At 39.2% G+C, this 17338-nt stretch overlaps 1 protein-coding gene across 1 annotated transcript; it reads right to left on the bottom strand.

The window, feature by feature from the left end:
- Positions 1-6326: 6326 nt before the first annotated feature.
- On the bottom strand, positions 6327-13922 carry tmem154 (transmembrane protein 154). Its single transcript, XM_031863272.1, has 9 exons — positions 13676-13922; positions 12888-12962; positions 11317-11373; positions 11113-11148; positions 10801-10980; positions 10399-10453; positions 9285-9361; positions 8826-8868; positions 6327-7782 (listed from the first exon to the last, which is right to left on the bottom strand). The coding sequence occupies exons 1-8, from the start codon at positions 13770-13772 to the stop codon at positions 8837-8839; spliced, it is 609 nt and encodes a 202-aa protein (XP_031719132.1). The 5' UTR covers positions 13773-13922; the 3' UTR covers positions 6327-7782; positions 8826-8836.
- Between the last annotated feature and the right edge of the window lie 3416 nt (positions 13923-17338).

The raw sequence follows: 17338 nt of genomic DNA, 5'->3' as shown, positions 1-17338 counted from the left end.
CCAGTAAGCAGACAAAGTGTGCTGCTGTTCTGGTCTTGCATTCCTGAAGATTATGCTGGAGACCAAAGTGGCAAATGCAGCAAGAAATCTAACCGGGTTTGTCCTTGATGGTTGTGGCTGCCCAGTCAGTACAGACATTACAGATTTTCTGGATGTCAAGAAGTCAAAGACAGGGCTGTACTGCTGCAGACGGTGGTAAACTTTGATCATATTAGAATCGTATACAGTGACATAAATAAACAGGTCTCTCTATGGTACATGTTCCATATCCCAAAAAGCATCAAAATGGGACTCAAAACTGAAATATGAGTGTGTATTGTATTTCACCACCGACTTCTATAAACAGACTAAATATAACAAACAACTCTGAGGGTATCATTCTGCAATTCAAAGTGTCAGCAAACTACATCTCTTCAACCAATTCAACAAAAACTGGATATCATATGTGTTGTCACAGACCGGATTAGTTTTGGATACGAGTACCTAATATAAAGTGACACCTAGATAGAGGAACGATTGTTGGATTACAATCAGTCATCACACTGTTACTTCAAGAGCTGCTTTCTTCAAGAGTAAAATTGCTCCTGTGCATTGCAATCCACTAGGTATTCGGAACTTTAGCACCCCAAAATCTCTGAACAACCTACAAATTCCTGTTATTGTCGCGTGGATTCCTCTCATCCCTGTGCCCAAGAGAACATCTGGATGTAGCTGAAGTTATGTTACATGCATGGTAGAAGTTGACTTTTGCATTTTAGACATAAAGCCTCGACTATCAAGAGAAAAATCGATCATTCCGCTCCTAAATTGCACCTTAAAGGTTGTGCTCATCACACAGTTAACGTGTTGCACGCGGATTGAACTCCTCGCACTTTGCAGCTTTTGACTCAAGTTTGTGCAGCTCGTTTAAAAAGCCAAAAGTTTCAGTGAGCTGATACAAGTACCAAACTCAGGCGGATTGTTTAAATGAATGGTGGAAACATTGCGACACGTGGAGGCGAGCCCCAGTGAGATGAATCAGACACCGAGAACTTATTAAGGAGACGCTAACCCATCAACAGAAGTGCGATAAGCTGGCTAGCGTTAGCAATGCTAACTCAGCTAACGAACGAGCTACTCGTTAGCTGGCGAATGCTAGGGCCCACTTTCACTGGTCCGTCTCTACGTTATCCCCCAGTTGTGATCTTGCACTTTGTAATTGTATACTGTGTTTACCTCAGAAATGTGGAGACGAATAAAGACAGCAGGCCTCTCCGGTAATTCCTTTTGTGTTGTGTATCCAAACAGAAATATCCTTTTGGAGCTTGATGAAGCTAACGCGACGATGAGGTGAAACGCTCCTCTTCTTTCGTTCCTTGGTTTCCCACCAGCAGCAAGTCAAGTGTATGCACCCTAACTAACAGAAGCTAGCACGTTAGCTGGACGAGCTAACTAGCCTCCACAGACCCAAGTTCGTGTAATGTTAGCTGGCTAGTAAAACACCGCTAACGTTAGCTGCTGTGTCAAACTGACGAGAGTGTCGGTCGACCCTTTGACTCTGTTGTTTTATTAGGCGACGTGTGAAGGCGTCCGACCATTGCAAGAGGGGAAACACATCCACTGAGAGCAACCAGCGTGTCAGTTGTGAGTGATTTAGCCGTTCACAGGCTCTTCGACAACCGCCAGGTTTGTTCGTCTCCTGACTCTCCACCGACTGGAGCGAATGGCTGTCGCAACATGATGACGCCACGTTTTTGTTTGGTCGTGGGCGCTCGAATGTGATGTAATAATATACTCCCTGGATGACATCCATGTGCGGTTAACGGGTGTAGTTTTTGTGAAGGTTTGCCTATTTGAAAGATAGATGATACTCAATGTACAGTGCAGTTGCGATATGTTAGGTACATGAACATTTACATTCGTGCGTACAAATAATGCATTTAAAAGAAAGGATTAATACGTTTAAGCTTTCAGATACACGCAAATGTACTTTAAAAAGGGTAATTATAAACATAATATTGATACATCAACTTAGATATGTATTAAAGTAAGTGGAATGACATATTAATCATAACAAACCTAACCTTTGATAAAAAGAAGAAAAATAACTCACAAATAAAAAAAATACAAGCACAGTTAAAAGACTTTATAAAAGACATTTACAGATAAATCACTCAAAAGCTCAGACAAGTGAAACTCAAAATTGCACAACAAAGCTGTATTATGTAAACATTAATGCTAGTTTTCAGACAAAAAGGAAATTCTGAAAAAAATGTGTCTTAAAACCGGATTTAAAAGCAAAATCAGTGTAAGCAGATCGAAAACTAACTGGAAGACTGTTCCAAAGCAGTGCAGCAAACAGCCTTTGAAAAGCCTTTGAAATTAACCTGGACTCTTGAACAGCTTGCAGGACTAAGCCAGCAGATCTGAGAGGCCTTTTTGGACAGTAAGGAGTTAAAAGTTCACTGATGGACATGAATATAAATAAAGCATGGAATAATAAAATAAAAAAATATGTCAAGCAGGATTTTTAATGTGTTTCTCAAGCATTATTTTAAACGCAGGATGTATATGGTAATGACCCATTGTTATCTTCAGTTAATTCAATCCAAAATGATTTCCAATATGATTTGTGTATCTGTTTGTTCAATGTATTTTGATATGCCAATTAGTGCAATTTTAATCAGAGTTTATCTAGTCCACTGATTAAATTGTGTGGTTCAAATTCTTAATGACTTCAAAGCCCATATGTCTTTTTATAGAATGAAACAGAGCATATTCAATAGCTCCACTAACAGATGCAAATTCTCTATTAAGCCACCATGACTTCATTGTAAGCAAACACATGTTCATTGTGATTGAACAAATAAAATACAAGATTGATACCTTGAAGGGTCGATTACTTAAACTGTGCACAAATCCTAACCTCACTCACTGATGGTTTCACAAGTAGTTTATCTGAAGAGAAGTTGAAGATAATAAATCATTTTTATATTGGAGGGGGATCCAAATTTGCATGGTGTCAGAAATCACTCTGCTTGAAAACGTAGACTTAATTTTACGTCGAGCCACATTTACTCATCGGCAAAATAAAAAAGCCAAAACAATTTATAATGGATTAGACTGCTGCTGCTGCCTCTGCTGCTTAGGTTAGCCCTCTAGTACCAGTCATGGTTAGCTTTGGCTCACGGTCATTTTCATGTCCTGTATCTGGATCCTCCAGGGAGAGTCTGAAACCCTGAGATATCACTAAGCACCAAACATGTGGTCCTGAGAAGTGTGGAATTGAGACTGTCAGCTAGTCAATGAAGACTGAAACACAGACCCTGGATACAAAGAACGACTGTAAATATCCTCACTTTGTTACTAAATACTCTCTAGCTGTGTGTTTTTGAGGAAATTGGTCCTGAAAGTGGACTCTTCTCAAAGCTTAACTCAAAGCCTGTGATTTTTATTGGTGTCATCTTTCTATGTGCTGTTTAGGGCGTTTTGTCAGTAAAACTAAACAGTAAAATATAATACTGGATAATCTTGCGTGTTGTCTGTGTCAGCTCTTTAGAAATACTGAGATTGTATCTCAATATTTCCACATACAAACTGCAGAGGGCTTTGAAGAAACCTGAATCATCATACCGTGTTTATTTCATTAAACAGTTTTCTTTTATCTTTTTTGTTAGTTTTTAGTCATGTAAAAAGGTTGTATGTCTCAGAGTTTCCCTATTGTCTAAAGAGTGACCTCTTAAAATAAAATAATGTCTAGAGTGATTTTATATGTATGTACTGCATTTATACAATAATGTATAAATAACACGTGTTTGATGACCCCTCACATTCTTCTTGAGACCCCTTGAGGGTACCCGACCCCCAGACTGGCAACCAGTGGTTTTCTAAGAGCTTTTTCCCCCTCCTGAAAATTACATTCTCGTAAGTTAAAATAGTTGAATTGTTATTATTTATTCCCTTCTTTGTGCTTGTCCAAGTCTAAAACAAAGTTGGTCTCACCATTTAAAAGTCCCATAATGTGTAACGTTCAATTATAAAAAGTAAAATATGTGCCTCAGATTCCCAAATTTCCTGGGAAAAAAGTACAGAGGCCATGACCCCAGTGTCCTCAGCTCCAGCCCTGGTTGGTGTGTCTTATCAAATGTTGTCCAAATGGGGCAAGAAGCAGTCTTTCAGGCAGAGAAAAAGTTTCACACGCTTTAAACTGCTCATCACGACTCTACAAAACTCAAAACTATTGTGAAGTAAGTCCCTTGTAATGACACACACACACACACACACACACACACACTCCCTGGTGTACGCTGTGTTTTCCACTCAAAGATTGCCCAAGAATGACTGAATGCGATGATTGCGACAGACGGACGGTGCTCTGTAACATCACAGCTCTTGAAAGCAAACAAACACGGCCGTGAAATGGAACTGATAGAGTGTGACAGGCAGCCACAGTGCCTGCTGGGTAGACTGTGATTCAGTCCACACAGGCTTAGTAAATTCAGAGCGACAGGTCACTGGAAATGCGATGTTATGAACGTGCCCTCTGAGGGATTACATCACATTTCTGTTCACTGTTAAATACATGACTTTAATCAAAGATATAAACATACCCTTCCTCACATACACCTTTAAAATATATATCGTACCTGGTGTGTGATTTACAGTGTTTGTACTTTATCTATATGCTAATATTGTATTCATGAATTCATTTTCTGTCCATCTACTCAGTGTCTCAAGCACAATGTGCTGACACAGAATGAAATACTACAAAACAAATCCCAGTAAAATAACATAACAGAAATAAGTAAAATTAGGATAAACTCTTTAATAAAGTTTTTCTCGTTCAGTCAAGTTTTTCACAGCCTCTGGGTGTCAACTGCAAAGACTGTGACCCGTTTTAAGTTTAGAACAAAGAAAAGACCTCTGTCCGAAGATCTCAATCTATGCACCACAAAAGGTCAGAAATAAAACAAAGGGAAACACCTTGAGTAGCCCTAAATGCAGGTAAACACCCACGTCGTCTTTGAAAATCAAACGTTAGAAAATGTCCGTCTCCAACCTAAAGTCAAGTGATGGGTCAATATTATTACTTTTGACGGAGCACTTCTAAAGCCACAGAATGAAACTGATTTCACAGGCTGAGTAGTGGCATAACACACGACTAGTATACTCACTGGAGTGCCTCTTTAAATTTGATTAATAACATCATAAAATCAATTTCTGGGGGCCAGTATGAAGAGGGAATGACAGGTGTAATGTGGTCACACAGTTCTGATGAGAAAGCCTTGGCAGCTGAGGTCTGTACAGTCTCCTGTTAGTACTTTGTGAAGACAAGAGGCTGTTGCAACAATCAAGGTGTAAAAAGATAAAAGAATGTAAGATAGTGTGTGTTTTACTAAAATTTGAAACAGATCTTACTTTTGAGTTGACAGAAACACGACAATTACCTCCAGACAAAAGGCAACAGGCTTGATGTACCTGTGTAAACAGTAATTCAGTATTTCCTTATACGCGTTACTTGATGATCATGAAAATATCGACGTTTAGTCAGCAGCGTCTGAGCAGCCAGACAGCAGTGACGATGCAGACACTGTGAGGTGGCAGACAGAACTGCTGTCTGGAAATCTAATAATGAGAAAGAGAGAGAGAGAAAAAGGAGTGAGGGACTCATTTTGTCATTTGTATTCATTAGTTTGCATGGATCGTCTGCCTCTTACCCCCTCAGACCTTCCACTGGTTTGAATTCCATCACACATACAGAGCACACAGAGGACTCATCAGTGGATTTATAGCAGTAGAGAGCGTAATGAGACAGAAACACATACGGGACAGATATGTGAGGCACTTTAAACCTGCTGTTTTGTATTTAATGAAAACAGGAGACAACTATCATCTGTGCCTGGGTGGAATATTCCATTAATCTTAATTATTTTCTATACACATATACAACAGGACTGCTAGCAGCTATTTAGTAGTGCTTTGAGTTAAAACGTCAACATGCTAACATGCTCACAATAACAATAGTAAGATGTGGATGTTTAGCAGGTGAAATGTTTACCATGTTCTTCATCTTAGCAATAAACGACGCTAATTAGCATAAAGTACAGCTCAAGCTTCATTCTGCAGGTATTTGCTTATAAAGCAAAGTAAAACATTGAGATGGTCACCAAACTTTTACATTATATAAAACGTTTATATTCCAATTCCTTGTGAGGGGGAGATGAATGAGTCTATGTGAGTTCTTGTCAATCCATCCAATAGCTGTCGAGGCATTTCACTCAAAACCACAAATGTGAACCTCGTGGAGACGCCAGAAAAAAAGACACGGGTCCACCAATGTCAGTAGGATTCATCCTCTGGGAACCATGAATGTCTGTACTAAACTTGATGGCGATCCATCCAATAGTTGTGGAGATATTATAAAAGCAAAGCAACATATCCATCCCCTGAGGCACACTGGCATCGTGATTTTTTTCAAGAGATTTTATTTAACGAAATTTCGTTCAAAGCTTCATCAGCAAAACAACAAGACAACAGCCTCATATGAAATATTTACAAAAGGCATTCCTTGAAAATAATATCTTTTGGTATACTGTATTCTCATACTTATAGTGCAAGATAATGTAAAATACTGACTGACACGTTCAGAGAGTGGCACTCTCATGAGTCATGACTGCTTAGATGCAACACTTTTTATCCCAAACCTGAAACAAAACAGTCAGATAGTTATTATCTACTGTATGGTGAGATGAAAACCTTAACAGCAGCAGCTTTTTGAAAGCTGCTTCAGCAACGGGTAATAATTTATCAAAAGACTCAGAAATGAGTGCAACTGCTTTCACACTTAGAGAATTCATGAAAAACACTCAGTCCTAACCAGCTCTGCACAGGCATGAAAAGGAGTGGCCTTCTCTGTCATGCATGCCTGCAATCTTCAACAGGATATTTCCCCATTAAAACCTGCAGCTGGAGGGAGTCACACAGTGTAATACAACAAAGAGGCTTTGAGCTAAAGAGAAGCCATCAGCAGAAACAGTCATGTCTGTGGTGAAGACGAGAAGAGTACCGGCCTAATGCGCTCTAAGATAACCACATACTCCACAGTATGAATCTGCAGAAGCACAGTGATTTTTAAAAGTTTAATCTAAATACTTTTCACCCTGTTTGATGGATTTGGTCAGAAAATACCGCGCATTTCCGTGGATTATAGCCGTTGACTTCTCGACAGTTCAACAATACAATGAAAACAGGCAAAGCATCTACACATCCTCCATCGCAGACTGAAAACTCTTTCGTTCAGACAACACCATGGCACATAAAATCTTTCTCTACTTCTTACTGTCTCTAAATGTATCACTTGAAGTAGATCAGCATATTTCGTCAATGTAATAGCATGATTCGTGCACTTTTTGGAGTTACACCCAAATGGTTGAATCCACCTTTTGTCAGTAGCTTTGGATAAAAGCGTCCGCTAAATAAATGTAATGCAATGCAGCAATACATGAAAGGCACAACACTGATCAAAGAGCCACTATTCAACAAGTTTAAGTCCAATCTTTGTCCACTGAATACTTTCAGGGACAATAAGTTGCTGGTAATGTTATCCTTTAAAAATGAAAATAATGTTTGCTAGTGTCCTTCAAGTGTTATCTAGTGTCCTTTAAGTGTTGTGTTCCCTGGCAGTCACATTTAGTTGCTGTCGTCACAGTTGGATTATTGTAGAGAAGGTCAGAACGGCCACGTTGTCATTGACACATTGTTAACTGTGTGTTCTTGCATGGCTGGAGAGCGTCCTTTGTTGACCTGCAGAAATCATGGGAGAGAGAGAGAGGTGACAATGTCCGAGTCAGAGAGGTCACTCCTAAATAATACTGTATCTGAACTCTGGTGGCCTGAGTCAGGAGCTGTGATGGAGTTCACAGTCATTTAGTCAATTCAGAGTGTGTGTTTTTTCCTGACATTTGACTTAAATAGTCCCATATAGTGTGTTAGAGGTTTGAAGAATCTTTTTAACAGCCCTGACAAACAGGGCAGAGCTGCTGCAGCGTGTAAACACAGCAGTAGTTAGATCCCATCTACTTTGGTTCTGACATCTCTTGTGTAACCTAATGTGTACAGAGGGCCTCCACGTTGAATGAAAGTACACTCTAAACTCTTGCACAGCTTTAGAAATAAAATCCTGAGAAAAAGAGCCGTGTGTAAATGATGTTGGTCAACATCTTTTACACCGAAGCGGACCTCGACCTCGCCTTCCCAGCGCTTCCAGTAAAGAGACTATTCCGGGGTTAAGTTGCGCCACACTTCAATACATGCCTGGTGTAATGACTAGCAGGTGTTGGGAGTGTTTGTGCTTTCAAACTGTAGCATGACGCAAGGGTCACAGTTCATTGTAGCTATGCTGAAACCAGCTGCTGCATCACAACAAACACGGGCTGGCAGGAAATAGCAAACACTTTTGGAAACAGCCCAAGTCGACTGTTGATCTGTATTTTGTTTCATTATTGTGTGAGACAGATATTTACATGATTGTTTTGATTGTATTCATAATAAAGAAGCAGGTTAATAATATAACTTCAACATTACCAAGTAAACTCTCAAGGTTTCTAGAAAACAAAATATGAGTTAAGCTAATATATACTTATGCACTTTATTTCATGCATTTATATTTGTTTTGATATCTAAAAACAATATTTTAGAGTTGAGAAATTAAAGGCATATTATAACAAAAAGTGATAATTTTACAAGTTTATGAGAATAGCTCTCTGAGCGTGAGGTATCATGATGACAAGGAACTGAATAAAATCTGCATGTGTTCATAAACTAAATAAAGTGAAAATTGTACTCACCACAAATAGATTCATGCATGTTTAAAGTCCTCTGCAGGTTCAACTAGAACAAACAAAACAATTAACATACACATGAGATTACTCAAACATTCTCTAAACCCTCAAACTTTAAAATACGCTGTTTACAAAAATGACTATGCGATAAACTGGCACCAACAATTAGAGCAACAGTGACCTCTGCTGGATAAACTCTGCCAACTAATCTCACTGTAAGAAATGGATCTTTTTTAAAAAAAGTTAATAAAATTAACTGTGAATGTCTGGTGTCATTGACTTCCAGACATAACCCCATTGGGAGTGTGTAATCCAACTTCCAGAGATGGGTAACAAATAATATTCCTCAACAGATCCCCTCAGAGTCAATCTAACCTTTTCTGCAGAAAACATGACACCTCTTGTTTTTTCTTTGACAGATTCTTATGCTTTAATGTCTTACACGCCTTATTTAGAGATACCTACCATCCTCTTTCATCCATTGGCCCAACTCTTCCATTTCTAGCTCCAGCACAGAGGGCACGTCTTCTTCAAACATGGGCCTGGAAGATACAAAGTGTTTAGACATCAAATAAGACACAAAAAACAGTGTTAAAGTGGCAATCTCAAAGATTTTTAGTTAAATAAATGTCTGTTAGGTTACTTTTAATCGCCAAAGGAGGTAACGCAGTGGTGATTGAGCCTGTGGCTCACTGACGAAAGTACTGCAATATTTGAATATTTGCAGTTTTACAAATTGCGTGTCTGTGATGACATTCCCAGAAACAAATGCTGTATTACAGTTTTTCTCCATTGCACACAAACACAAAATTGAATATGGAATTTCGGACGCAACCCAAGACTTCAGACTGTTAAATTCCTTTGGTTTCACTCAAATAGAATTTTTCAATCAACCAGGACTGAAATCTTAAGGATCGCCACTTTAACAAACTAACTTCAATGTTTCTGACACCAGCAGTTGGTTTCAGTTGAACCCCATTTCCTTCTTGCTGTACTAATTCAATTTTACAGTAATCTTCCTTTGGTCTTAGGCCTTCTCTTGTTTATCTCATTTTCACTGATTTAAAATCTCATTTAATTTATTGTGTTTTGTCCAATACTGTTTTCACAGTTTCACAATTGCTTCCATAAAGACTTCGAGGCCTACATCCGTCTTAGACCTTTATTTGAGGTGCTTTTTGGCTCCCTGCACAGCCGTGCACCTACACACAAGAATTTGTTTGCCTTGTATCTCAATGCAAATGCAATTTGGTGACCTCAATGAATCAAGATGTAGATATAATGTTTGAGATTTTGTTGATGTTCTAAGTAGTGAAGACAGATATGTAGGTAGGACTTGTGTTAACCCTATATTACTTCAACATAACTCTCACAGTAGTATGCACATGAAACCTAAACCTCTTTTGCACAAAGGTCATGTTTTTCAAACAGGAAAAGGGTCATCTCTCTCTAAGCATTTGACATTAAGATGGGCTACTGAACATTTCTTTGAAATGTATCATTTTATGCTGTTGACAACAGTCTTTCAAGTTAGCAGCTGTAAAAAAAAAAAAAAAAGAGTTAAATTCTCAATACTTACATTGGCACCTTCTCTGTACTGGACCCATCCAAATATGGATCCTCTTTTCTCAGCTCTATGAGAAGAGAACACGGCTCAGTCATCGTAATTGTGATAAATCACCATCTTTAACTTAAAAGAGCCAAAATAAATAAGTATTCATGAGTTGTATTAATAGCAAACATTGATATGTAGCTGAGGTGTTTTCAACAAAATCATTTTAATACAGGAAATAAAAATGAGGACAGATTTAGCGTCAATTCCCCGGCCACACACAGATAATCTATAATTTAACATGTTTACGATTTAGCAGGTAATTTGATGTTTTAAATTATAATACACGGATCACTTCCAATGCTTTAAATGTGATAAACAAAACTACATTCACCCCAATGAAAGTGTTCCCTCTCGTGATGGACATACCTTGATTCCTCACTTTTTCGTTCCACCTGCGGTTGATGAAAATACCGCAAACTATCATGCCGATGATAATGACCACCAGCACCACAGGGATCAGGATGACGATGGGACTCAAAACCTCCTCCTCTTCTGGTACGTCGGTTGGACCCGTAACATTGCTGTCCACTGTGGTTTCTGAACTCTCTGCAGAAGCAAGGCAACGGTCATCTGTCTTTAGATTTGTTACTTCTGTCATAAATGTTTGCTGCCGCAGGGTCGTTGTCATTGTCCGGACATTTAATCTAATGATACAAGTCGTAAATTACTGTGACATACCATAATCTTGGGGGGAGGTGGTCTGTTCTGAGTCACCTGGAAACGACAGCAGAGGAAAGATTAGATGATTTCACTGAAACATGTCAATGAGTACTGACGTTTTTTTCTTCTCTAATTCTACTTCTTTAATAGCGTTCCTGAGGGTAGATGGAGGTTTTTCAGCAAAAACAACACCATATAGATATATAGCTGTTGCGGACTTACTGTAATGCTCTGTGGGGTCCGGTGCTGAAGTGGCATCATAATAAGATGGGTCTGTTTCTACAAACAAAGAGAGGCATCATGATGACGGCATTCTCAACGAGTCATTCTCACGAGCTTTGAAGATTCATTACACGTGGCCAAAAGTATGTGGAAACCCGAGCATTATCTGATTATTTGACGCCTCAATCAGAAACCACAGGCTGCCTTCCAGTAATCTGCTGTTAGAACAGCTTCCACTCCTCTAAAAAAAAAGAAGCTTACAACAAGTTATAACTTGTAGAAAGTCTTCACAGTCATTTTGTGCAGGCAAGACCAGGTAGGTTCAAATGCATTAAAGACAGTGAACCTCAACAACATGTTTTGACCAGAATGAGGAGCCAATAGTGTCTTTCAGTGAAACAGAAGTACAAAACTCAAAAGTCTTATAAATGAACCAGGGGTTTAACACAAAACTACCGTCTGTGTCTGTGTTTATGTCGTAAAAAAATATGTATTCCTATCTGTATCTGATAAAATAAATAAAAGTGTCCCCTCACCAACCACCACTCAGTCCACTGACTATAGCCCCTTCACGGGTTGTGCCCTGTGACACCACACACAAGGCTAAAAGAGAGTAAAGACTTTATATTCTATAATAAAAAATGTTCTCATGGTAGGTATTCTTAAAAGTTTTTTTTTTCATTTAACAAAAGTACATCAGTGTTAATAAGTTATTTGCCCTGAAAAAATACAGTCCAACTTTCTAAAGTTTCTTGATTTACATCTGTAAATGTCTGATCAAAGAATAAATCAACAAAACTAAGAATCAAACCAAATTCTGGTTTCAGCTCTTTCTGAAAACGTTTTCACTATAGCTTTGTGCAGGAGGGGGTATTGCCATGTTTCCTCAAACTGTTGTCACAAAGTTGTGATCACACTATTGTCTATAACATCGTTGTATGCCAACCAAAATGGCCTGTGCTGTTCTCAAAGTTCGTCTACAGATTTCCTGGAGTTAAAACAAAGTTGGGCAAAACAAATAAAAAAAAACAAACTACAAAGCTTTAACATATGCTGCGGCTTCTTTCTGGAAACATGTAAAAAAGTACTTGATACCTATCAGGGTTGAACATCATGGTAGCCGTATGGTGAAAATGTATGGTCACAATATCCCCGGTTTGATTCCAACTAGGGACCTTTGTTACATGTCAAACACCTCTCTCTCTTTACCTGCATGTTCCCCTTCTATCTCTATACTATCAGCTACTCTGTCTAACAAAGTTTTCTTCTATTTTTTAAAAGAAAGTAAATGTCAAAACAAATTACCATTGCTGAATTTATTGTTATTTTTGGATCCACATAAATGTTTCACTTAAACCGCATTTAACGGTTGTCTTGTCCTGTTTGATGTCGTACTTATTGTTGTAACAGTGTTTTTTATGCTGCTCTCTTGACAAAGTGTCTCTTCGACAAGATATTTTATCTTGTTAAAAGAGAAAAAATGGGACTGAGCAGTCTAGCCCCACAGTGTCCACATACATTTTGGCCACATAGTGTATTATTATTTCTTGAATTTATTATTCTCGTCTTACCTTCAACTTGCTCATCAGCTGTGTCCTCGTCATGTGTCTCAGTGTCTGTACCATCATCTTCATTTTCGCACAACACTGCAATTCAACGCCTCTCGTTACTTTATGGTTACCGTCATGTCATTGAAAAAGATAGTGAAACTTAAAGGAAAACATGTGCAGCGTTCATATTGAAAGTGAATGAATGAGTACACAAAGTGAATGAAGTCAGTTACTTCTGCTGGGACTTAATGTGCGTAGTTTCTAAAACAACATCTGAGAAACTGTCACAGTCAGATCACACAAAACTGTTGCAAAATGCACCTGCTGGACAGCACAGAGTAGGTGGAGATATTCAACATGTTGAGCAATTAGTTCCCGACAGAGCTTTGTCACGATGTAAAAGATTTCACTTTGAGAGAAAAAAGTTCCTCTTTGCTTCAAACAAAAGAGGAAAGCAAAAGATCAGTTTTATAAATACTAAGACTACGGTGTATATTGTACAAATATATTTGGTATGCTGATCTTGGCTTTAACTTAAAATAGTTTAATTTGAAATACAGGAGGGATTAAGCTTCTACACGTGGCATATGTTTTTACAAAAAGTGTTTAAAAAGTGAGTTTCGGCCAAACTGTAACTTAACCTCGAAGTACTTTGGATCCTCAAGCCTTGCTATTTCATTCATCTGCCCTATCAAGACGTTCCACTCAGTCACAAAGGCAGAAACTAAAGCACAAAAAGAGAAAGCAGGGAGGAGGCAGGAAAGCGTAGGTGAGTTGGGAGGGTAAAGAAACTAATCTTCGAGTCCTACCTGTTCCAGTCAGAGTGGTCAGCAGCAGCAGCAGCAGCAGCAGCAGAGGGGTCTTCATCCGGGGCCCTCTCATGCTACCAGTCCCAGAAACAAACATAGTGCCATTGTGTGCACACTTCCTTCTCTACTGTCACAGCATCACACTTCCTGATCTGACTTAACATGTTAAAAGGACGGAAAAGAAAAAAAAAGACTCGCTCACACACAAACACACCCTCAGATTCACTCAGATAACTCACTCGGATGTGATGCAATCGACTGTGTGCTTGTCGACACAAGTCTGATGGCTCCTCAGCTGCAGTACAATCACATTCCTGCTGGTTAGGTATGCAGCCATACGTAGCGGGGGGGTTAGCTGAACAAACTTTAAGGAAGGAATAATAAACTAGTTGTGTGTGAGCTCAGTGAGGGCCAGCTGGTCGTGTATCTCTTCAGAGAGATAATGTGAATGTGTTGAGCTGCTGCTTAAAATAACTCGCCGGCTGTGAATGTGCAGCATAGTTGTTTGTTTGTATGAGAGGCAGGATTATAAAAATACTAATTAAAGAAAACTGGCATGAATATGATGGTCATGCAGTTATGATTCTCTACGGATGAAGACTGTAGGCCTACTTTCAGAAGACTGCAAGCTTTTCTTCATCTAAGAGCAGAAGGTAGCAGGTTTCCACATGATGGCTGGGGTTTGAGGTTTCTATCAACTGTGACTATTATCAATACACCACAAACGGCCTTAAAAACCATTGTCTGCCACTTCCTCTGAGTACTGGTTGTTCGTTCTCCTAAGCCCGAAGAGGATTAGGCAATATTTCGTAACGCTTACATGAGAAAGAATCTAACTAAAGGTTAAGTGATCCAGGACACTTCATGCTCTATGACAAAAAAAAAACACTTTCCTGTTAAAATAGTAAATAACTTCAAGATCCATATGTCACAGTATGGGCATGAATCTAAGATTACCTGACCTGATTAACTGATTCTGACCCACAATCCTCTGTGCCGCAGGTATATGAGCAAGAAATTCAAATTCAAAGGTGCCATGTTATGAGGAAGTAGTGTGTCCCAATTGAATGCACACTGCATGCAACAGTACATACTTTGTTAGGGCAGCTGCAGTATGTGCTAAAAGTACAAAATAATGCATAATCTCTCCAGCGTGTTCTTGGTCTACCTTGGGGTCTCTTCTGGGTCTAACCCTACTCTCCAATGAATAGCCTGGGCTATCACCACGGGGCTAGCACCTTAATAGCCTTGTGGTGGAGGACTTTGTGTGCTCCAGTGACCCTAGGAGCATCTGGGGCAATAGCTCCTGGTAGGGTCTCCAAGGAAAAGTGATCCCATGGAAAGGATTAGACCGAGAGTGGGGTTCGGCCGGGCACAGCCCAAAAATAAATCAACATAAAGCCGACGCCTGCCGCAGCCAAAGGCGGAGGGCCTAGGCGGGCCGACCCCTGACAGTGCAGACTGAAGATTATCAAAGTTATCGCAAAATATTCTGAGAAGACATTAAAATGTGTCCCAATTTTAATGGAAATCCTTCCAAAAATTGAAGAGACATTTCTCTAAAAAATGAAAAACATCAATCACATGTTGGCGCTAGAGGAAAGGTCAGAGGAAAGTAATACAGGCCCTGTTACACAAACTTCTAAATAAACTTATTTGGAATAAACATCACACACACACACTATCAAATAATACACAACACAGAATAACAGTGTATTTGATTTCTGAGCTCATTGCGTGAGGTCAAATTTAAGAGACGACTTTCACAACTGCCCCCTCAAAACTTTTGCCTCTGGGAAAACCAGAAGTGAATGAAGTTTTTCTGAAGAATCTCTTGCTTTATAGTTCTCGTCGGTGACTAAGGAGTCATCTTAGTATCCATGGCTGCCGTTGCTTTTTCAAAAGATTTATCTATCTAACTGTGTCATTCGATCTGAGTCGGGTGTAACTCACTTCAGTGGACACACACTTGCTTTGTTACTGGGAGTTAGTGGCATTCTAGTGGTGGAAAAGTACTTTACTTAAGTACAGTATTGAGGTACGTATTTGTACTTTACTGGAGTATTTCTATGTATTTCTATACTCCACAATATTTGAGGGGGAAATATTGTACTTTTTACTCCACTGCATTTATTTCACAGCTGATACTAGTTACTTTACAGATTAAGATTTTATACAATCAAATATTATGATCATGTTATAAAAAACAAAACATAGTTAATGACTGAACCAGATGTTCCCAGTTGTTTGCACTTTCACCAAATAGTGATAACGCCTCTAAACATTTGTATAGCAGAATTTAGTTTTTTCTTACTTCCCGCTCCTTACTCCAGCTCCTGCTTACACTAGATGCATCAGTATTAACAATCTAATAATGTCATATATAATGATATTCCAGTAGTGGACATTTTTCAGCAGCAGGAGTACTTTTCATTTTGATATTAACCCTGACTAACACAAAAACTAACCCTAAAAAGAAAAGGTATTTTGCATTAGCCGGGAACTGAACCTCGGGCCTCTCGCCTGCCAGGCAAAAATTCTACCACTGAACCACCAATGCACAACAGGGATGTGATGGTGTAGTCTGTATTCATAGTACACCTGTGATGGGTGTAGTCCGTATTAGTACCATTTGATAAAATTCCTGTACTTTTTTTACATAAAGGTTCTGAGTGCATATTCAAAGACTGGACTTCATAGCTCCCCAGAAAGGTCTTTTTAAAGGAGTTTTATTTCATTGATAAAGTGAAAAATACCAGGTGTCTCCTACCTTGAAAGTATTTTTTTCTTCTTCTGTTGGCATTGTGAAATAGGAGTTCACCACAGACGCACATGACATTTCCTGTTGAACAAAAGAAAGGTGAAGACACACATGAACACTTTATTGCAAGAAGCATATTGACACCTGAACATCAAACCAATATGTGATTGTTGAACATCTACACCACACAACCACAGGCCTTAATCTGCTTCTATAATAGCCACCACTCTCCTTGGATAGCTTTCCGCAAGATTTGCGAACCTGGCTGCAGGGATTTTTTTTTATTAAGCCACAAGTGCATTAGTGAGGTTGGGAACGGAAGTTGGGCGATTATCTTTAACTTCATCTCAAAGGTGTTTGATACTGTAAATGGGCTTGAGGTCAGGGCTCTCGGAGACCAGTCAAGATTTTCCACACCAAACTGGGAAATTCCTTTACACACGTGTTGTCATGTCAAACTGTTAGCACACAATTTGAAACACTTTGAAACTGTGAACAACAGCCCCTGATCAAACGTATGTTGACGGTATGTGTGTCCACTATAATACCACCAGCAAATACACATTTCGGGGCCTAACATCAACTAGCTTTTAAAGTTGTAAGTTCGTTGTTCCTGATTTTGAAATGATAGTGTGAAGCAAACCAGGGCTTGTTCCCCTGCCTCATATCTGATCTTTTAAACATATGAACCAAACAAAGCAAAGCAGCCTGAGGTGCTGGAGGAACCTGACTGGTCTCAACTAGTCTCGCTGCAGCAGCTTGAACTGGACTGATCAGTAACATCGCATCCTTGTTTAGGTTGTTCATTGGGAGCGGCTGGGGGTTTGTAGATTTTGCGGATGGACCTGATTTGCGGTGGGGGTTGAAGCATTTTGAGTGAAACTGTATATGTGTATATGTAT

The sequence above is a fragment of the Anarrhichthys ocellatus genome, unplaced genomic scaffold (assembly GCF_004355925.1).
Source record: "Anarrhichthys ocellatus isolate YVR2014 unplaced genomic scaffold, GSC_Weel_1.0 scaffold28, whole genome shotgun sequence".
NCBI lineage: Eukaryota > Metazoa > Chordata > Actinopteri > Perciformes > Anarhichadidae > Anarrhichthys > Anarrhichthys ocellatus.
This window is presented reverse-complemented; position numbering and strand designations above follow the sequence as displayed.

Coding starts and splice junctions, on each gene's coding strand:
- tmem154 (XM_031863272.1), bottom strand. CDS start 13,772: ATGTTTGTTTCTGGGACTGGTAGCATGAGAGGGCCCCGGATGAAGACC. Junction 11,149..11,316: donor GGACCCCACAGAGCATTACA/GTAAGTCCGCAA, acceptor TGTCGTTTCCAG/GTGACTCAGAACAGACCACC. Junction 10,454..10,800: donor CGAAAAAGTGAGGAATCAAG/GTATGTCCATCA, acceptor CTCTTCTCATAG/AGCTGAGAAAAGAGGATCCA.